The sequence below is a fragment of the Diorhabda sublineata genome, chromosome 2 (genome assembly GCF_026230105.1).
Source record: "Diorhabda sublineata isolate icDioSubl1.1 chromosome 2, icDioSubl1.1, whole genome shotgun sequence".
NCBI classification, from domain to species: domain Eukaryota; kingdom Metazoa; phylum Arthropoda; class Insecta; order Coleoptera; family Chrysomelidae; genus Diorhabda; species Diorhabda sublineata.
In genome coordinates this window covers 34,838,627-34,861,593 of record NC_079475.1, presented here as the reverse complement: position 1 = coordinate 34,861,593, position 22,967 = coordinate 34,838,627, and the positions used below count along the sequence as shown (strand labels likewise).

Genomic DNA, 22,967 nt, shown 5'->3' with positions numbered 1-22,967 from the left:
GAATAAAGACAAGTATGAATTTAATAATAAAGATTTAGATATACAAACACAGCAAATTATTTTAAATATATTCGAATGTTTAAAAAAGGAAAATATTTATCAATCTGATAAAGAAAAACTGAAATCAGTTGACAAATCTACTCAAGATTTTATACGTTGGACAATTTATAGTTTATATAAGGAGAACAGGGTTGCAACATTAGAAGTAATACAGCAAAAGGTAGGAAATTATCCAGAATACAATTATACCAGTTTAGAAACATTGCGTCAAGTTTTGTCAGAATGTGGTTTTAAACACAATAAACTGAATAAATGGATTTCAATAACCGAATCGTCAAGGATAGTTCGATGGCGATAAGATTATTTGCGTGAGATAAAAGACTACGGGTCAGTTCACGTCTGGTACCCTGTTTAAACCAAACTCCCTTACAGGCAGGTACATTTTACTCGTCTAAATAACGGCGAATAATGCCGTTCAATTTATAACGAATCGATTGCCTTATAAAAATTTAGAAAATTTATAAAAATAATAAATTTATAAAATGAGGTTTTTTATAATCTGCAATTGATATTGGAAGAACTATACTATGTTTCACTTAGTATTTTTCACCACATTACAACCACTCGAAATAACTTCAATTTTATCACAAGTCTATATTTATGTTTTTATTTATATTTTTATATATAATTTACACTTTTTCTAAATAAAATAAAAGAGTGCAGAGAATTTAGACCAGAGAATATTTAAACATACAATTCAGAAGTGTGGTTAGCCTACAGTCGCCGTTTGACTTTAGAAATGTCCTAATCAAGAGAATGAATAAATAACGAGTGACCAGAACTACCAAGATAATGAACTGGAGGGTGAAAATAACCCAAGTTAAGGAACACCTTTAACAGAAAGTAGAAATTATCTAGAGGATGGTTAACACGATGATAAAAGTTAATGACATAATTATATATGAATTTTCGTCAAAAAGTTCAATAGATCGAGCATCAAATTTATCGGTATTCCCAAAAATTTTGATGGAAGCTCTTCCAAAGTGTCTTTAGATACATTGAATAGTATACAAGTATAAATCAAATATGAGACTATATGCAAGAACTAGATTAGTAGCTAGAGCGAGATACAAGTAATTGATTCAATGAAATGAAGTTCACACGTGGGAAGAATTTATACAGAAATTTAACATTACGTTTATCCCAAAACAAAGCTTGGTAACGAAAGATGGAAATTCAAGCACAAGATAAAAATGAAAATCTTAATATATATTTTCACGACAAAGTGGAACTATGAACAGATTTTGGGCTCACCAAGGAACAAGTATTGGTCTTTATTCATAATCTATAGGTGAGGAGTCGATGAACAATCGCCAGTTACTTGGATCACACTCAAAATTCAATAAATTCATCACTACAGGAATGTTATTTCAATAGACTGAATCATGTTCTTTAGAAAAGAAAGGTTTCAAGAAATTTTCGTACCAGGAGAAAGTAAATTCCAGTCGTTTAATCTGGACCCAAAAAGATAAATGCGGTTCTTTTGGAGTTTACGGTTCATAACTTGAGTCACTATCTTGAGATACTTTATCAGGTTGAGTAAGAGCAAATTCCGGACTAGAATCCTGACTTTCTGCTTGATTTGGGGGCTTTGGCACAGGGAGTTCGGCACAAAGTAGGGTTGGTCTGTTGGCCGATGACAAGTTTGGGTATTAGACAGTGCGTTTAAACTTGGTTATGACCCCTTTAGTTGGAATCAAACAAAAATAACAACCACTCAAATGATCTTTTGGTTCCGTCCAATCATTGGTATATCAAAAGGCAAATGTCTAGATTTTTGTTTAGCCTAAATTAAGTTATTCAAACAAAAACACTAAATGACGTTAAAAAAGAATAAATAGCTGTCACAAAATAACTGGATGTGATTGAAAAAAATAATTTTTTTTAATGAAAGTACATCAAAACAAATAGAAATAATCGCCAAGGTCATGTGAGAAAAACAATGTTTACCAGTATAATCAAACTAAAAAGTAAAACATAATGACGTGTCTCAAATCTATTGCTTACAAAATGTAGTTAGTTTGAGAATATCTAAAGTACACGACGCTTTTATAATAGTGACAGTCATTTTTTCATCAGTTTTTCACATTTTTCAAACTATAATTATATTTTAGGCTGTGTATATTCTTTTCTATCCCCATATTGTAATTGCTATTTACAGACTTCAAACAAGCTTTCGACAACCTGAAAAGAGACATACTACAAAAAGACATGTCAAAATTGCACGTTCCAAAAACATTTAGTTACGAGAGATGTAAAAACTCAAGAAAAAAACGTTCAAATATTAGCATACGCAAATGATCTAGCGATAATAACGAGAAGTGTAATGAGTTTAAAGGAAACATTATATATATTCGAGGGGGTTAACAATTTTAAATACTTGGGAGGAGCATTTAACAACAATAATGAACGAGGAGAGGAAATTACTCAAAGGATCCAAGCAGGTTACCGAGCATATAATAAATTTCGGCTTCTAATAAGGCCAGCAATAATCTATGAAGGAGAAACGATGAATCTAAAAAAAACTGATGAAGAAAAACTAAACACCTTCGAAAGAAACATGATAAGAATATATGAATCAAAAAAGTTAAGCGAACGAGAATATAGAATCCTAATGAAAGCTGAAATTAGAGAAATCTTAAATGAGGAAAATCGCAGCGAATATGATAACCAGGATACAAACGGATGAAAAAAATAGTGAAGTTAAAAATAACAGAATGGAAACCCGTATGAAACCCGCCCAAAATAAAACCAACAAGCCAATGGAAAACTCAAGTAACAAGTGATCTGAACAAAATGGAAATCCTTGGATGTTGGAGTAATACCCAGGACAGGAAAAAGTGGAGAAAAATAGCGGTAAAAGCCAAAACATGCAATGAACTTTAGTTTAAAGAAGAAAATGATTAGAACGTGGATTGACTCACCACTTGATTGAGCGGTTACTATTCCTATTGGAATATATATTGTAATTGTAACCAGTATACTTACGACTAAAATTATTTTTATAATACAAATGAAATTCAAAAATATGTAGTACTTTAAATTTATACTTAGTTTTAATTTCCAGTCCACTAACACTTTAGTTCTCATAATAAACTTTATAAGTAAAAAATGAATGGGTCACTTTACCTCTTAAATCCCTCACGATCTGATCAAAATACACAATGTGATCGTCACAATTTTTTTCTTCAGACAACTCCATTAACGTCATCTTCGACCGTACCAACAATAATCATTTCAAAAACTGAATTGGTTAATAAAAGAATAAAGTCACTTCATGATATTCAAGCAGGATATTATGGTTTATGATAAATCGAGAAACAAAGATAAACCTCACTAATATTGTAAATAATATTTATCACCGACGGACGGTAGGGTAACGTGCAATAAATACAATAATTATTGTGGTCATTTTGGAGATAATTCTTCTGACGAAAATATGATTAATGTACAATGTGGACGACAAATAATGTCTACGTTTAGGTAATTACTACACAGGATTACTAATAGGATTTAAAAAAGGTTTTTATCTATTGTAAACATTTTAGAAGACAAAATAAAAGATTCCATTATCTTGTTTAGGAATGGCACATGATAATAAACAATTAATGGACTAAATTCCGTAAGGTACAACACTATTATAGTTCATTTGAAAATTATAGTCTATTTATAAATGAGAAATAAAATAACGAAGCATTCGTCATCCATAGGCGTATCACTTCTCATATTAAACAATTGAAATTTCAAGTTATATCTCGAGTATTTTCCTATGAAATAACATTTGTATAAATATATTGGGTGTACAATCATATTTCCATCTAATTAACCTGCTTGTAACTTGAAAACAGCTAAAGGCAAAAAAGTTGTTTAATATTTCCACCATGTATGAAGACCATTGTGTCATACTGGTTATATTTGGTTCTCAAACTTTTTTGTTTCATAGACCACTTTCAAAAATTTTGCTGTATCCGATGAACCCCCCGCAGCTACTTGCATTGTAGTTGAGTTTTAACGACGAATTAACAGTTTTCGAAAAAAAAAAAGTTAGAATTGATTGCTTGATAGAATTAATTATTTGATAATAAAATTTGAAATTAAATTTTAATTGATTGATCTCGTCCTTTTCTCACAGAACCGGGATGGAATTTTGTACTTTTTGATTAACTTCCAAGAGGTAAACAGTCATATCGTATTATTTGTTCCAAAATTTATAAAAATACCAATTTATATCAATACTTGTTCTAAATTTTCTAGTAATTCAAATCAACAAAAGTTATGTACAATATTTTTTCAAATCTACACTTGTACGATCCGGTATTATGGATATCTAAGTAGGATAGCTCCATGAGGAGAGTTAAGCTTTGGGACTGTACAATTTACCCCAAAATATACTTAAAATAATCGGTTTCTAATTGATAACATACTAAATTAGCCTTGGATATAAAGATTTACTAAAACTTCCGAGAGTTGTCTCCGACACATTTTCGTTAACCAATTAGCAGTGTTTTTTTATATAACACGAAAAATGTAGAAAAACGCAAATTTGAATAAGGTTGAAAATTATCACAGCTTGATTCCGTTTTTAAAAATTTGTTTTGTATATTTAATGGACATCCAACGACACTGTTCAAAATGCACAAAGAAAGAAAATTTTTGGCTTAAAAATAAGAAAATACGAGGATTATCTGAAAAGTTTTCGACAAAAAAGAAATGCTCTAATCCAGTGTTTCCCAAAGTGCGTCCACGCCCCGAAAGCAATTTGATTGTAAAGGAGGGCAATTCGAAAATGGAGTCAACCTTCTCATTCCGGGCCAAATTAAATTATTAGATATAATTTGACCCAGGAAGTCCAAAATATCAAAAGGATACTTGGGTGCCTTCAAGTAAACTTATCTTCGGCACAACATACAAGTGAAAAATAAACATCCCTTCCTATAGATGGAAGATAGTGCTCCTAATATAATAAGCAAGAAAAATGGATGCTTAAAATTGTGTGTATTCTGTTATTTATAGGGAAAACTTGGTGGTTAAAAATATATCACCTGTTCTAAATGAGGTTCTACAGTCAGTATGTTAATACTACCTTTTTTTTCAAGTAACTTTTTCTATCACAAAAGACACGATTTGACGAAAAAAATAGAGACATGTAAAAAATATTCTCATACAACCCTTCCTTTCCGAGTTATATGCCTTTAAAGTTGCGAAATAAGAACTTATATATAAGTATATTTTTTGAATTATACATTCGAACATCATGAATTTTTGATCGATGATTACGTATGTCTAAGTAGTGTATTTGACGGAACAAATTATTTCACAATTTACAAATCTAAATATAGAAAAAGTTACTTTTTGTTTAACTCGATAAAATTTATAGCTTAGGAGATATGTAGATTTTTCAGATCGTTGTACATGCCAAGGAAACCGCTCGCTATAAATTTTTTTCAAGTGTCTTATAATTTAATAATATCATAATTACAAAAATTTGAGCTCATAATGGTTCAATATTATTAGAAGTACTCTTCTTTCCTTTTTCAGCTGGTATCTCGCAAAATAGCAAGGTTGATTTGCCTTTCACGAAAATATAATTGCCGACCTCAGGGCTCGTTGGCATCAGAGGTAAAATGGGGAAAAACCATTTCTTACCATTAAATCATACTTAGAAATGGTTTTGCCCCGGATGCCAAAGTGCCCCGTTGTGGGCAATGATATTTTCTTGAACAGGGTATCCCACGACGAGTTAAATCTATCTGTATATGGCAAAATACTTATATAAAATCATGAAAATTTCTACGTTTCGGTTTGTATCAAAATTTAAAACCAACCGATTTTATTAAACGAGTTTGCTGACCTTGACAAGATAAAGAAAAATACTTTTTTATTTCTTAGAGCTTGTATCAACCGGTCAAAATAAAATTTAGAAAAAACATTTAATACCTGGATAACGGTAGGGTTTAGGTATAGGAAAGTATAAATGAATTTGCCTTATTTTTTACCCCTGAATGCATTAAAACAGAAAAAACCGGGTGGTTCTATTTAAAGAGATAAAAAAATTTGATATTTTTGGAAACTTTTTATACACACCCTAAAATGAAAAATTTTTCAACGTAGATTCTAATACGTCTGACTTTGTCAAAAGCAACCGAAACAGAAACCATTTCCATATCTTTAAGGGTATCCTCGTAAAACAATAATTTAAAAGGATCTTCAACGATCAAATTTTTTACAAAATAATTTAATAACTCAATAACTATGCATTTTTCGAAAAAAGTTTTCAGACAAAAGTATAATAAAGTTTTACATAGATTTCAAAAATGTATTAATATGCTGGGTGTTCCATTTAAAATAACAAAGTTACAGACGACTTCCCGTAGAACCGGGAGTCGGTCATCTTTGAAAATATTTTAGTTAAAAAGATCGTATTCGAAAACCGAAACGTAGAAATTTTCTTGATTTTACTATAAGTATTTTGCCATATACAGATAGTTTTAACTCGTTATGGGACACCCTGTATAGTTACTTTTAGTTATCGTAAAAAAGGGAGCCTTTTTCTAGGGGGTGCCCCACTATCTTCATATTTGAGTTAGCGGGCCACCCCATTACTTTTAAAAATAATTAACGCCAAATTCTAGGAATTTCACGAAATAAAAACGATGGTTTTTGACCCTGTCAGAATTTATTTTTTTATAATTTGGCCTGCTAACTTGACAGACCTGGCCATTCAGGAAACCTTCTATACATAATTTAAGTAATTAGCCATTATTTATAGTTAATTACTAACTTTATTGCGTGTCTGGTAACTATTAAAATGTTTTAGTGGGTTAAAAATCATTCAAATATTGAACTTTCGCATGTTTCATTTACCCATAAACTTTCAAATTTTTATTGGGTGTAAAGTCCCCCTTACATTTTCAATTGAATGTTTGTAAGTCAACATCTCCATGTTTTATTCATTAATCCAGTTAAATTAAACTGTTTTTAAAAGAAAATTAAAGCCGTGATTACCGAAGTAGTCCAGGTGGACCACCAGGGGTCCAGGGGTGACTAGACGGGGTTCTACGTTGGACTTAACAGAAAATTAGGGCCCAGAATCGTTAGCGGGGGTCCATGAAAATTTGTAATAATGTAATAAAATGATGTATTTGACGTTTATTCAGATTTGAAGCAGCGTGATTGGCATAAATTAATTGTTCTTTTTTAAAAGCTATTTTTTCTAGCTTTAAACTAATAAAAACGATATAGAGCAATTACAGTAAAACTCTTTAAGAAGAAAATAAGCCGCACCTCACCTTCTCGCAATTATTAAATAAATTATGGCGAATTTTAAATACATCATTTTATTCGTCTTAAAAATACCTATCGGAACCCCGCATAGTTTAAATTGAAATTTGCAAAATATCAAAACAAAAAACTTAAATTCGGCCGTTTTTTTAATTTGCAACGTAAATAATCGAAGAAACTTTTTCAAGCCATTTGACTGGACTGATGGCATACTGAATTGAATTCCAAATTTATCGATCAGGTTATTCAATGCCGATGCTGAGTTGTTTTTTTCCATTTTTTTATGTGGTTACTACATATTACAAAATAGAAAGGTAATATCGGTTTTCGTTTCAACGGAAAATGGTTTATCTTCTCATGCAAATCAGCTGACTATGTTTACGAAAATTTGCAATTTAAAAATTATATTAAACTTGAGTTTGAACAAATGGATATACTAGTCATGCAGGTTTTTCGAAAAAAAAATAGAAAATAACACAGAGCATTGAATGATTATGGTGATATTTCAATTATTGTAGATTTACTAGAAATTTTCAAGTGCATTTTTAAAAAAATTATAGCGAAAAAACTGAAGAACACGCTTTGAACAATAATCAAACTGAAATGTAAAAAAACTTCGGTAATTATTTAGAATTGGGGCGGATTTTTTAAATGGAGTAATCATTTTTTTTTTCGATTTTTAGGTTTTAGTGGTTTTTTAGTCTAACTCGATTTTTGTAAAAAGGGCGATTTTATTACTAATGGAAATAGGTCAAAGCAGCATTTTACTTTTTTTGGTTTATTTTAAAGGGAGCAAATCCAAAAAATTTTTTTGATAAGGCGTAAGACCACTCCCTCTATGAATTCTGTTGTTTGATTTCTGTACCTTCGCCTGTTATCTACAGCCCTAATGAGGTTTGCTCTTTTCTTAATGAATACCCAAAATCAGTACCAGGCTTCGTCTGTTCAATGATAACTGTCCAAAACAAAAAAAACCAAGCGATGTCAAGGTTTTGCTTATACCTGACAGATTCAGGTCGTTTCCAGAAGGTCACTCAGTATTTCCCTATTCGCCGACACAGTTTCCTCCTGTATGACAGGGATTTCGGAATAATATCTAAGGCTTTAAAGAAACATAACCGCATTTTTGATGTTCATGAAATAATTGACATAAGTTTACAAAGCTCATCACGGTTTAATAAGTTCACTGTTCATAAGGTTACATCATCTGACATAGTTTTAGATTTCAAGAAATGGCAAAAAACAAAAGAAACCAAAATAAACAAAAGGAAAAAAGTTGAGGCTTATCAAGGTCGAGTACCAATAAAAACTGCAAAGATGGAGGATATTAAAAAACTGAGGTCCTACATTCCAAACGAGCATCGGGGATTTTTCGAAGAAATTTGTTACTGTCCAACTGATGACAGATCTCAAGAGATTACCAGCGATTTCGAGGTTGAAGAAACCAACGATGGCCCATAAATATACATTCATACAATCTACAACTATATTATGGATAAAGATACAAGTGTAAAATTTTGAATCCTGGTGTAAATTGAATTTCTTTACATGTTGACATATTTTGATTTAAATAGTTTTTGTTAGTTTTCAGAAAGTTTACTTTTTTGGACTTACGCCCGTTTAAAAAAAACCGATTCAGTTATGTTTTTTTTCTTGGGCTAAGATCGTCTCCTTTTAGTTGGAAAAAGTACAATTTTTGTTACAATGGCTAGAACCATTTAAAATGTTTATAATATTTCACGAATTGATTTCATTCTGGTTCTCTAATAGTCCAGAAACAATAATAAATACATACCCAAAAGTTTTGGCTCACCCTATAGTTTGAATATATATACATATATATATATATATATATATATATATAGATAGATAGATAGATAGATAGATAGATAAGAATATAGTCGACGTAACCTCCTTTTGCTTTTATTATTTCAGTACTCATAGACCGGGAGCCAGCGACCGTTTTTGATGACCAAAACAACAAAAGCTAAAAACTTATCCTAAGCTTTATTTGGTATCACTATTAAACGAATGGCCCTCCAGCTCCCGCACTTTCGGGGGGTGTAGCTGCAGCAGCCTCCCACAAATGTAAAATAATAATTAAAAAAAAAAACTAATACCGCAAAAGCTGAAGCTTTGTTAACATTTACATTATGTTACAAAATAAATAAAAAACGTAGCTGGCCGAATGTAGAGTGGGGGATTATGCCCCAGCTTTTCACGTAAAGAAGTGAAAAATACGCACTGAGTAAACTAATACAGCAAAAGCTGAAATTTGTTAAATTTATAGTTAAGACAATAACTTAAACGAAAAAAACATCCAGCTTCATATTTAGCCGATGCAATCAAAGACGCTGCGCATCGGCATGCGCTCGGCCGCGTTGTATCTTTGAATGCATCAGCTGGACCAAAAAATAAGGCTTAAAAAAATGTTCAGCCTTGGTGAAATGACCACCCTCAAAAGGTCGCTGGCTCCCGGACTATCAATTTTGACAAATAATCTTCGTCTATTTGGTTCTGATCTCTCAAAGTAGAGCAAAATAGAGGCCAAAAAGTCATTTACAAATATACAGGGGAAACTAATAAAAGCATGTTTAAAAATTATTAACATTACAGATAAGAAGCTCGTAGGACTAAGAGAAATACAGTTATAACTATTTTCTTCGTATAAACGAGGGAGAGTTGATAAGTATTTTTTAATTTCCCCAATCTTAATAGATTCCTATTAAGATTTAAATCAACTGCTTTATTTAGTTTTTTTATTTGAGTCATTAATAGGTGATTACTTCGTGATTTGAAGAGGAAAATGGAAATAACCGTATATAAATGAATTTTTAATCATTCTTTTTTTTAAATACGTTAGTTAACTAAATTGAATTCATCTATCACATTTGTAGGAAATTTATCTATAATCATGTACTATTAAACATTAAAGATTTACTGTAGAAAAAATTAATATCCTATCCTAACTAAAATATCAGGTATTAAGTATGCCATTACATACATTTTAAATGCGAATTCTATATAAAAATTATCGGTCTGCTTCATTATTGACGCCCGCAAAAGTGTGTAGCTAAAGTACTTCGAACAGATCAATACTTTTAATGTTTTTAATTTGAATTGACAGACATTAGAACATTTCATATTTAAAACGCTTTTAAAAGAAGAAAGCGTCGAAAGAAAGAATCATGTCATAAACACCCTAATTTATCAAGTCTCTCAATCATTAAACCAAAATAAACCCTTATTAATATATCAAAAATGTTTTCTTATTTATTAATTTTTGTTTAACATTTTCGTACTATTTCTTGGTTGCGAATTTCCCTCGTCCAGGACAGCAGAATATTCGCACCTCGAAAAAATTTTCGGAAATACTTACTACAAGCTCTTGGGAGATTATAAATGATTATTTTAAAACAATTATTCCGGCTATAGCCACTTTTTTAATCAAAATTGAGTATTAAGAACAAAAAATACATCTACATTAAGGAAGTTTTTTAAATTTTATAAGGTATTTATGTACCTTAAAATTCAAATCAATATTATGGTGCTTCATTGCCAATTCACTCACAAAAAACATCATACAAAGTGAATTTTTGTGAACCAATATACAATCCTGATCTGGAAACAAGTGATTTTCAAGTATTTTGCACCCCGAGACCAAGAGCTGAAGACAGCTGGTTCCATTCACAGGAGTTCTACAGAAGAATAAAAAAGTCGATCCAACAATAGTGCCTCAATTCGTGGTGGCTATGAGAGAGTTAGAGAGAAATGCTTTATTGCCAAAAAATTGTTACAATTGGAAGACAAAAGCTTGTAAAAACTAAAAAACAAGCATAAAAATAACTAAATAAAGACACAAATACCATAAAATTTCAATATACAGAAAGAAATCACAATGAGTAACAAAATTATAGGTAATAATTAGTATATAGTCCACACCAAAATAGAACCAGAATGCAGCATACTCAAAATTAAATATTATTATTAGAATAGAAGTCATTTACAGAGTAGAAGACACTTTCCAGTAAATATGCCCTGAAATTATTGCGGAATGCGAGAAAAGATTAAATCGATTTGATTTCAATTGGCAAGTGATTGTGCATTTTTTTGCATTGTAAAATATTGAGCTCTTAACTAATTCTTAGCGTTGAGCCGTGGATAGCTGTGCAACGACTTTATTGAAATTGGAGAGGTGTTCTTACGAATTAGGCAAACGGATTCAAAGATGAATAAAGAAGAGTCAGAAAAGTCCCTGCAGTGAGCCCTGCTGTTTAATTCGAGTAGACATCTAACAGCTCTCTTTTGTAGTTTGAAGATACGCTCAAATTGAGTCGCACCGTACCCGAGAAGGGAATATCTGAGATGCAATCAATAAGGACATAATAAACTGTTAAGTAGGTGGATAAGTTCAGTTCTTTGGACACTGATCTCAGCGCAAAACAGGTGAAACACATTTTTTTAGATAACGCAGCAATAAGTGACTCCCATTTTAAAAAATTTTCCACAACAAGCCCTAAGAATTTTAGATCGAACGACGTCAATGGTGCTGTTATTTATAGGCAGCAATATATTTTTATATGATAAAACTTTAGTTTTAAAAACTTGAGACAGAAGTTTAGAATCGCACCATAATTTTAGGGTGATTAGGTCACTAGACATGATCCTATGAAATGCAGTGAGATCAGGGTTGCTCCAAGAGAAACTAGTATCCTCTGCAAGAAGACATAATTTAATACTGATGTCTAGATAGGCGATGTTGTTTAAAAACAGAAGAAACAAAATAGGGCCTGGTGTTGAGCCTTGACACACTCCTCATTCTATTGGCTCGCAAGAAGACATCGTTGTATCAATCCTTACAAGCTGACTTATATTGGTAAGGTATGGCTTAAACCATGCGAGAGGTGTTCCCTTGAAACCGTAGTACAGCAGTTTATTAATTAAAATATTATGATTAACACAATCGAAAGCTTTAGAAAAATCACAAAAAGTTGTTGCATTGAAGTGATGGCTGTTTAGGCTAGAGTAGACATTATTTATTAGGGAAAATATAGCATTATTTGTTACTTAAAAATAGATGAAATATTGCTATACTTGTAGCCAATAAATATATTCCTTGAAAGTGAGTTCGCTTTTTATAAATCAATTTTTGGATGTGCCTTGTATAATTTCAAAATAATCAAATGGAATCTGCTTTTGGATTATGTCTTTCTTTTCTTTAGTTTGTAGTAAATAAACCTGCGGTATGTTTAAGACACTATATCTGTTCAGCTTGTGTTCACTGAAAGAGTTTAAATAATCAGAAAAACGGTGGGAGAATTAATAAAACATGTGTTGCCACTAACTGAAGTCGATAAATCAGTCGTTGTAGAAACATCGCATTGACTTAACTATTTAATTAAAACGTATATTTTCAATTGGTACAGAAGTTTCAGCATTGTTCGGAAGCTATGATCGGATCTGAATGTTCGGAAAGTAATCTGGATCACGTTCAACTGAACTGAACTAATAGCTCGGTTTGTCCATGATAATCTAGTATACAAATGGGTAAATGCGATCAGATGATGTGTTGTTTCGTTTATTTTTGTTTTATTTTCTTGATTCTTCAAAGTTATTAATTACAAGTTCAATGTTATTTTAACTTTATCAGCGGCATAATTGAAAGTTTACAGTGGCATGTTCTTTATATACTTATTCAAATTTTCGACATAAAAATAGCTTATTATATAAACTTGCTCCAGTTGCTCCAGGGGGTTTAGTAAAAATTCAAAATCAACCCATCTTTCTCCCGGTTTTCCAACTTGTTTTGAAATTTTGTGAATTTACTACACTTTTATAATAATAAAACAACCAAGTAATTTAACTAATTCTCACTCCACTGCTACAAGCTATTTTTGGGAGTCTTCAAGTATTTTCTTTTGTTTTCAGTTTTTCTAGTTTTATTTTTCAGTTTCCATTAAATCTTATGATTTTTTGTCTTTTTGTATTGCGCCATATCTTAAGTAAGTATTCCTCATAGGGAGTATCACAGATTTTGAGATATATACATATTTTATTCCACCAATTTTTTTAGAGAATCGTAAACTAATCTTTGGGTTATAAGTGATTCTTCTTTTAATTTTTTAACCAAAATCTCTTTATTTATAGAAAATCCTGTATCTGCTGCCGCAATTCCGTGAGAAATTATTAGAAGAAGTTGCATCATCTTTTTTTATCTAATGTTTTCAATCATTTACATTATCTACTTTATCACATCCGGAATAGTCTCCTTCGCAACATACCTTTCCATACGTTTTTTTTCCATTGATCGAAGCAGTGCTGGAAGTCTCGAACATTTGAAGGAAATCTGAGCAGACCCGTTGACACCAGCTTCGCACCGACTTTTGTCATGTGTAATTCCTCGTTTAAAATTTTTCTAACAGTTTCTTTATCGTTTACAGCCTCGGCAATCATCCGGATGCTCATTCGACGATCTGCACGCATAATTTGGTTGATTTTGGTCACTGTTTCCGGATTTGGAACAGTCACAAGGCGTTGGTCATCTTCAGTGGTCTCTCGACCCTCACTAAAGCGCTTACACCACTCAAAAAATACGCGCACGAGATAGAGAATTGTCCCCAGAGGCATCTTGCGACAATTTATAGTATTCGGTCGGAGTTTTTTTCAATTTTACGAGAAATTTGAGATTGATACTTTGTTCCTGTTTTTCGTCACACATGGTTTTCAGCACGAGAAAAAAACACGTTCGGTTCAAACCGCTATTGCACAAATACTATAATAGTAATAGAAGCGTGTTTTGGGGCATGCATAGACAAGAGGACATGTTGCAAAGATAGAAAATAACCGATGGACAAAAAGAATTCTAGATTGGAGACCGAGGACAGACAGACGAAATCCAGGAAAACCCCTACGAGATGGACTGAGATCTTAAAAGAATACGGACAAATTGGGTAGTAACCGCTCAGAGCGGAGAAAACTGGAAACATTTGGAGGAAGCCTATGTCCAGCGGTGGACGAGATAAGGCTGAATGATGATGATGATGATAGATAAGATATCTAGATACGTGCATCAGTTGCACGGATTGTTCTGGATTGTTGTCAGTTAATTTGAATGCTCAGGGGCATTTTCCTAGAAATTTGGTAACCCTATACATCAAACGGTTTCTACAACCCTAGCGAAAGATCAACATGTCCTTATCTTTGACACAAAAGCATTTTTTCAAAATCGCTCTTGCGGTATAAACTAAATCGATATCTTGCATGTTTTTGAGATTTAGAAAATAAACCATCGGTATCTTTTTTGAAAATGTCTACATTATAAACAAAAGTGATTTGAAGAATTTCGCCTGCAACGAAACGCTTCATGAGTTATTCAGAACGGAAGATTTTATAAAGAAATGATCTAATATAAAAAAAATATATTTAATTCTTCAGAGTATCCTACTCATTACAAGACGTGAAACTGTTTTATGATGGGGTTGTAATCGAGAAAATCCCCTTAGTAAACCGCTGAAATCAGCATTGGGAAATTTAATTTTTTTCCAAAGATATAAATTTTTTGAAAATAAATCGTAATTATAGGTACAGTTCAGTAGCTCAGACAGTGTAAGTAGGCCAAATATATTTTTTTCAATAAAAAAATCATTTTTATCGTTTTAATCAACTTTTTAAAAATTACTCTCAAGTACGAGCTTAAAATTTTTGGAAAATTTTTATTGTCTATATTTAAATACTTTTTAGCAGAAGAATAGTTCACGTAATATACGAGGTCTGGCTATTAAATAACAAGACTTCGCGCCTAGAAAGCGCCCAAAACGGTTGGGGGTAAAAAACGAGTAGTGTGTTGGGTATCTAGATGATATCTTGTCTATGCACGTCCCAAAACACGTTTCCGTCACTATTATAATATTTGTGCAGTAGCGGTTTGACACGAACGTGTTTTTTTCTCGTACCGAAAACCATGTGTGACGAAAAACAGGAGCAACGTATTAATCTCACATTTCTCTTTCAATTGAATAAAACTCGGACTGAGTGCTATTAATTGTTACAATTCTATATCTCGTACGCGTGTTTTTGAGTGGTGTAAGCGCTTTAGACCGAGCAAATCAAAACTCAAGGCAATTTTGATCGTTTTTTTCAACAATAACGGTATCGTAATGCTTGAATGGATTCCAGAGGGTCTCACTGTCAACCAGACTTACTATTTGTCAGTTTTTGCAACACTACAAGAACTAGTTCGTAAAAAACGACCCGAGTTGTGGATTTTGCACCAGGACAACGCACCTGCCCATAACTCGTTATCTGTGAAGAAGTATTTGGCCAGTAAGCGCACTCCAGTTGTTCGAACACCCGCCGTACTCACCAGATTTGGCACCGTGCGATTTTTTTGTTCCCGAAGATAAAATCTGCTTTGAAAGGGACCCGATTTGAGTCGATGGAAGCGGTAAAGCAAAAAACGACAGAGCTCCTAAAGGCGCTCACCAAAGAAGACTTCCAGCACTGCTTCGATCAATGGAAAAAACGTTTGGACAGGTGTGCGGCGAGGGGAGGGGAGTATATTGAACGGGAGCAATCGAATGTAGGATAATTTTTATATAACCCTTTTTCGTAACCAGTCTCGTTATTTAATAGCCAGACCTCATATTTCTGAATGGTGACTATGATTTTTTCTTTTAAATGCCGAATTTATGAAAAAAACACCTGTTAATGTGTTTCAAAGGTGTAAACGAAACAACCTTGACGTACTATACCTAAAAACTAATATGAAACAAATAACATATTATTGCTTACTCACCGTAATCGCACTTCTTAAATAAATAAAACAAATTGTAAAAAATAAAATGAGTCCCTAGAAGGTTCAGGGAAATCCCAAAACCGGTGTCAATATCAGGCGCAGGCAGAGCACGTTATTTTGGCAACCATAGATAGGTGAGACCGTAAGAGAGCAGTTACGAGGAAGGTTCAACATATTGTTTCGATTGGATAATGCCATTTTCAACATAAGTAAGAAGGTTTTTGAGCTATACCTGGTTGGCTCACTCAAAATTACCGAAAATTTCCGTCGATTACCTGGTTTTCCTCGGCTCTGCGAAATTCCCATCTTTTTTCCGGTTTCCGAAGCTCCTACACTAATTCTTGAAGCACTCAATATATAAATCAATGAACAATGGCCTTTACTCATTATCAAAAGTTGAAATTCGATTTTCTTCACGCCATATTATGAATATTCCTTCTTGTGGTAGTGCATTTGTAATATTTTTAACATTTAGCCTTGTTAATTACTTTCACGATGTTTTTTCTTTGTTCTAACTTATTATTTATGTTATCATCGATGTAACCTCCAGCAGCCGCAATTGATTTCCCCCCTCCCACTTTTTCTCACGGCTGGGATGTGGCAAACAGATGGAAAAATCTTAGACACTAATCACAGCGCTAGATACAAAGACTGGGTTTAACATGTGCGACAGTGGGAATGACAACACTACACTAGAATTAACTCTAAATCATCCAACTCCTTATATCATTAATGAATAGTGGATTATCTTGGTGGTCTGTTCAAATAACTTTATGGGAAAATTTGGTAATTAAAAAGGGTTGCTGACAAGTTCGAGCTCTGAAAGCAGATAGAGTTGAGACATGTGTTTTGAATTAACAGGTGATTAGTCAAGGTGCTATGGTTATGACCCAGAATCAAAGCAATCCATCGTCACCCAATCCAAAAAATGTCATTAAGTCAAATCAAATATCAAAACAATGCTGATTTGCTTTTCTGATGCTGAATTCATGTAGTTTTATTCCCCAAGACAGAATGACAATGAAATTTTCTATTTGGAAGTTTTAAGAGGATTTCGTATCAGTTTTCATAGACAAAGATCTGATTTGTGGTAAACAGGAAACTCGTGATTGTGCACCTGTACACTCAGACATTTCCATTCAACAGTTTTGTGCTGAAAATGGCACAGTTTTGGTGCCCACACATGAAAGAGTACCAACATTGAAAAGGTCAAGAAGAAGAAGGAACTGTGAGCCATTTCTACAGATGAGTACAAAAAATGGAAGAGTTTAAGCATCGCTGGGACAAATGTATAAGTTGTAATAGAGACTATATAAAAGTTTGAGGAATGGAGTTTATTTGCACTTACCGGCTAAGGCTTTAATCCGAGATCTTTCAAAGAGCCTAGAAGACGAATTTCCACCGTCGTATTCGTAATCTTCGACTATTTCTTGTTGCAAGGTGGGATCCCACCTCACTATACTGATATCGGTTGTCATTTTTTAAATTCACCAGCCAAGCTGGCTAACTGAAACAAAGAAAAATAGTTGAAACTTGCAATTACTAGTTTTAGACCGGTAGGGAGTCTCCTTGAGTTCCCATTTAGATTTTGCTAAGAAAATATTTTGTGTCCTGCCATGTTTATAGAAAGATAGCTTACCATCCATTACATGATGAACATTCGTAATATTCAATATCTGTTTTAAAGGTTTCCAAAAAAGACCTTTTCCAAGAATATATGGATTGATTTTAACTATCGTTCTATGAACATGACACGAATCAGGAAACTGCAGCAGGACCCATTTTTTGTATGGAAATGGCAATGAAAGCTCAAGGATTTGTACCGACTGGTCAGTTTGATACAATTCTGTCAATCTCATTCATAAATTTTACTTTAGATTTCTTATTTTTCAATTTTTTAAACTAGTAGATTGCAAAACAAGAAACTTTTTTTATTGTTTTGCATAACAAAATATTGTAATCAATAGATCTGAGTATGATTCCCAGTATGACAACTGGGGACTAGGACAACAAGGCCGTGCATAACAACAAATAAGTGTGCGGTCGATGAGTTCTTGGCTTCATACAAGGTGGCGCAAAAAGAACACATGAATTTCAAACCAGTCTAATTTGCTTTATTTTGATTACATACAAAATGGACTCACATTTATACAATGTTTAGATTATCCAATTTATAACGTTGTTCATTTGGAATATCGATACGCACTGGTTGTAGTGACCTGATCACTTTTAGAAGATTACTTCAGACAGATAACGTCCTTCCGCGTCGATACACATCAAAAGCCTTTTTCGAAGTTTTCCATTACTTTTGACAATCATCGTTCAGGATGCGGTGCAGCGAGTGTCGAGAAAAGTTCAGAGTTGGAGCGGTCGCCTAGTGAAGCGGCGAAGACTTTGAAGAACCGACGTCCTAACTCTGTCGACATTGTGTGGAGTTTGGACCAGGCGACTTCTGCTTCATAAGTGATCCAGTTGTGCGAAAAGAGGCAACCCAACTAAGTAAAGTGTTGCGATCAGATATCGAACCATTTCGTGGAACATAAACTCTGTGCGGAAAAGCCGTTGAACAGTGATAACAGATTCCTTACTTTTGAAGAAATATTCAACAGCGAAAATGCGATGCGCCACGGTCCATTGCGCCATTGCTACTAAAACTGGACACCCTAACCTATAAAACAACCATCCCCCCTCCACTCTGCTTTTTTACTTCCTAGAAATTTTTATATGTTTATCTTGATGAATTGTTTTGATTTTAGGTATCTACTTTTCTATAAAAAGAGACCTAAAATCAAAGATATTATCAAGAAATGTGAAATTATTCGGGAAGCTGCTTTCACTTAATAATAAATCAATTTATTTCTATTGATTTGAAGTTTTGGAATTGAAACATTTTTAGTTTTGCACTGTATTATAAAACATGGAAATCTAACATAAATAAATAGATTAGTTAAAACTATTAATGCAATTTAAACTATTTATAGCCGAGTCTTTTTTTCAATAAAACAAATATGTGATGAAATTGTATATCAATATTGACACGGCTACGGCACTACTAAAGGTCAAAGGTACACCGTTTCAAATTCAAAACTTACCTAAACAATTTTCACATTGATCACAATAATTATTTCTAAACCATCCCAAATATTAATCTACATACACCCGTATGAAATAGCGTCTAAAAATACCCATCTGTTCGATGAAAAAAGTGTGCAATCCCGAAATTAGGGAAATCCTGTTTTCGTGAGGACACAGAGAGCTGCTGCCTCGCGGAACTGTTTCGTATTAGTGACCCGAAGGATCGATAAGCTGCCGCCGCCGGCACCGGACCTCGCCGTCTCGACGCCTGACCTACCTCGTGCCAAAAAGACTGCGGCAACGCAAATTTTCACGTGACTAAAAGGATGCGACGGTATTTTGTGAAAGGGTGACTTATGTAACGTTATTTTCGGAAATGTTTTATTAGAAAAAAACACTGATTTAAAGTATACATGTAACAGGCCAAATTCATAAGCTAGCAAAGAAACAAAAATTATAGAATTTGATTTTATTCTTCCACTTTGATAGTACAATTTGTCTTTAGCTTCATAATAGACATCAGTTTCGGTGATAACCTCTTCAACTGCGCAAAATTTTCGTCCAGTGAGCATTCACTTGAAGTTTGAGAACAGATAAGGTGGATGCGGAAGGAAATACAAGCCCAATTCATGTTATCTTGCCACCTTTTCCATTGATTTCTTATTCAGGGGCTATTTTTCCGCGATTAGGTCCTTCAAACACTCCTATAACGGTACGGAATAGTCGTTGTTAATGATTTTTCTCCTTATAAGATAGTCTATGAATATTGTTGGATTCTATTCATCATCCTACCCATTGTGAACAGCTTTCAGATAATCAAGATTCATTCACGATATGTCTAGCAAGTTCCTCTGATATAGGGTCTCAGCTATCTCAACAGCTTCACCTAACAGTTTTAAGAAATTTTGTTCAGTGTCCTTGGTGTTTATTTCGCCTCGTTTAAATTTAGCATACTACTTCCCAACAATTGATTTTCCTGGATCAAGGTGCGGATAATGTTTATCAAGCCAAGCCTTGGCTTCAAAAGTATTTTGTTGCCAAAAATCAATACTTTATTAACACACGACATTCTTTTTCATCTATTTTTAATACTCACAAAAATTGTTTCACTCCAAATGCTATAAAAAACTAATAGATGTCAAATTTATACGCTTGTCTTTTGAAGGTTTGAGCTAATTGAAAATCATATGGATGTAATACTAGTAGTGCTATCTATGTGTCTGCCCACGAACTTTTTAGTCCACCTAATAAATGTTTGTACAATAATTTTTGTTCTTCGGCAAGAAAACACGATTTTATGGTTAGGATATTATTTACCAAACAACGAAAACAGTTTTTTTATATTAAGTATTAGACTAACCTAACCTAACTAATCTATCCGTCGGATTTGTTTACATTTTTGCCAAATGACATCAAACATATGACAGAAACTAATAATAAAATCATCTTAGTGGAAGTATTATCAGCCAATTAAAAGTCATCAAACCGTCTGTGTGCTCTCGCTGCGAAGTCTGTCATAAACACTTTTTGTGTTAGTACTATTTGCGATGCTTTTTTGATCTATGTGATCTATTTCTTGATAAAAACATGTTTTTCCCGTGGAAAACAGGTTTGCATGAAACCTTAGACATGTATATATAAACGATAAAAACGCTGAACTAGTAACGCCATCTCTTCTGGAACAACATAACTTATTGAACAGTCGGCTATATAGCCATTTTCAGTTTCCAATATAGATAAAATATTTGGGTATATACTCTTTCAATGAATCCCTTATTCTCTAATTAACCCTCTGAGGTAGAAATGTCTCGAAATGATCATTTTCATGAGAATGTTCTTGTTCATTACATGTCGTTTTTAGGCCCCTTTCACACCAAACGAATCCGAATCAATCTGGATCACTTCGAATCAAGTTGAATCTGATTCGTCATCTCCACTCTTTCACACCAGCTGAATCAACCTGAAATAAATCGTCATAAATCGCACTATTTTCTTTAACTTTTAAAATTAATAACTCCACGTCCATCTCGTATGGTTGTTCATTCAAGACTGACCGGACGAGGAATTTGACAGGTTGAATCAAGTGCGACCTCGAATCAAACCTGATTGAACTAGATTCGTCCTGTCTGAAGGCAGGAAAAGAGTCCCTTCACAATTAAACGGAGCGCTCGAACCCGAATCTTGGTCAATCAGATTCAACTTGATTCGGAGTGATTCGGATTAGTTTGGTGTGAAAGGGCCCTTAACTATGAGATCCTTGTCACGTCCTTTATAAGACACACTAATCAAACCGAAACTTTTTCATGACATCCCGCCTATTTTTATTAATATTATGAGATGAAAATGTCTCTAAATATGGAGTAGATAGACGATAACTGTCCGAAAAGTTTTCCACATAACAAGAAACAAGGCATATTTTTTTCAATAATCATTTTTAAGCAATATTATGTGATAACATCTTCTTCTGTTGAAAATCTCTCTTCCGCAAGTGAAATTTTAATGTTAAGGATCAAAAGTGACTGGTGCTCAAATCTGCTGAATACGGTGGGTGGTCAACCGAAATGATATTAGTGATTTTAGCCACAGCTGTCATCGAAGGGTGAGAAAGTGCTTTGACCTGATGGAAAATCACTTTCCCATGACTATCCCAAAAAACTTTCGCCATCATTTTTTCCTTAGAAAGTCACTCTTCCTTCAAACCGCCTTTGTGCTCTTTCTAGAGCGAGAACTACATGTATGTTTTGAGATATAGACCAGCCAGAAGTCAGAGGGAGCCGAGTCTGCTGAATAGGGTCGATTTTAAAACAATTTGTATTGTACTATACGTGATGTTTTTATCGAAGCAGGTTCGCCCTTTGTAATCCACTGTACTGACTGGTGTATTCGTTTCAAAAATGTAGTGTTGGGTACAGGTGCAGCAACAGATTGGACTTGCTTAATCAACGGGACCTGCGAAATGTCTTACCTATGACCGAACGCGGCACCAGACGCGCGAATAGCGTTCTTGTGATATGCCGATAGCTTCCTCTATCTCACTAACCTTAATCCAACTTTTTCGATAATATCGCTGATTGTCGCAGTAAATTTTACGTTCATGAATGATGGTAGAGAGTTTCTGTATTCAGTGGCTAACTCCTCTTTAATTTGCTTAGACATATTGTTAGATGGCAGTTCGATATTCAATTTTTGTCATTCTCTAAGAAATCCTCATGACTCACTTAAACGAATGTCGAATATAAATTAAGCGTAAAAGATGGCTGAAATTTTAGTGAGAATATCTCAATGCATGCGCAAATATATTTCAAAACTTATATTGATTGAGATAAGAAACTTTTTAGAGAACTCTCGACTTTTAGTTATCAATTTTCGACTAAATGTTGTGATGCAGTATTTAGTAAGATTGATAAAATTAAATAGTCGGTTCCAAATAAGACCAACATTTTAGAGGCGCTGCAACACCAATGAAGGCGAAGAAAAAAGAGCCTTTATAATTTAAGATCTCTACTCTTTGGCCTATTTATGAGGTAGTTTTAGTCGCTAAGTTCCGCGACTAAAGAAAGGATCCCATCCCTACATTGATTATATTCGAATTGTGTAGGCGGAATATAAACTGGCTATGATGGTAGACCGGTTGGCGATAGGTTCCGGGTAGACAATAAAGAATAAGTCGACCCACGCACGATATGTCGAAATATGAATTTTTTTTGAGAATAAAAAAAGCGAGGGGATGAAATATGTATTATTTTGATGTAAATAT

General features: G+C 33.4%; 1 protein-coding gene across 6 annotated transcripts in view; it reads right to left on the bottom strand.

The window, feature by feature from the left end:
- LOC130440798 (spectrin beta chain) overlaps positions 1 to 22,967 on the bottom strand; it is a 78,358-nt gene that overhangs the window by 38,805 nt on the left and 16,586 nt on the right. For 5 of the 6 annotated variants that reach the window (XM_056774137.1, XM_056774133.1, XM_056774135.1 and 2 more), the window contains exon 2: positions 17,484 to 17,642. In XM_056774137.1, coding sequence (XP_056630115.1) covers positions 17,484 to 17,613 — 130 coding nt within the window. In that variant the 5' untranslated portion in view covers positions 17,614 to 17,642. The remainder of the gene's footprint in view (positions 1 to 17,483; positions 17,643 to 22,967) is intronic. The other variant, XM_056774134.1, reaches the window with a different exon arrangement.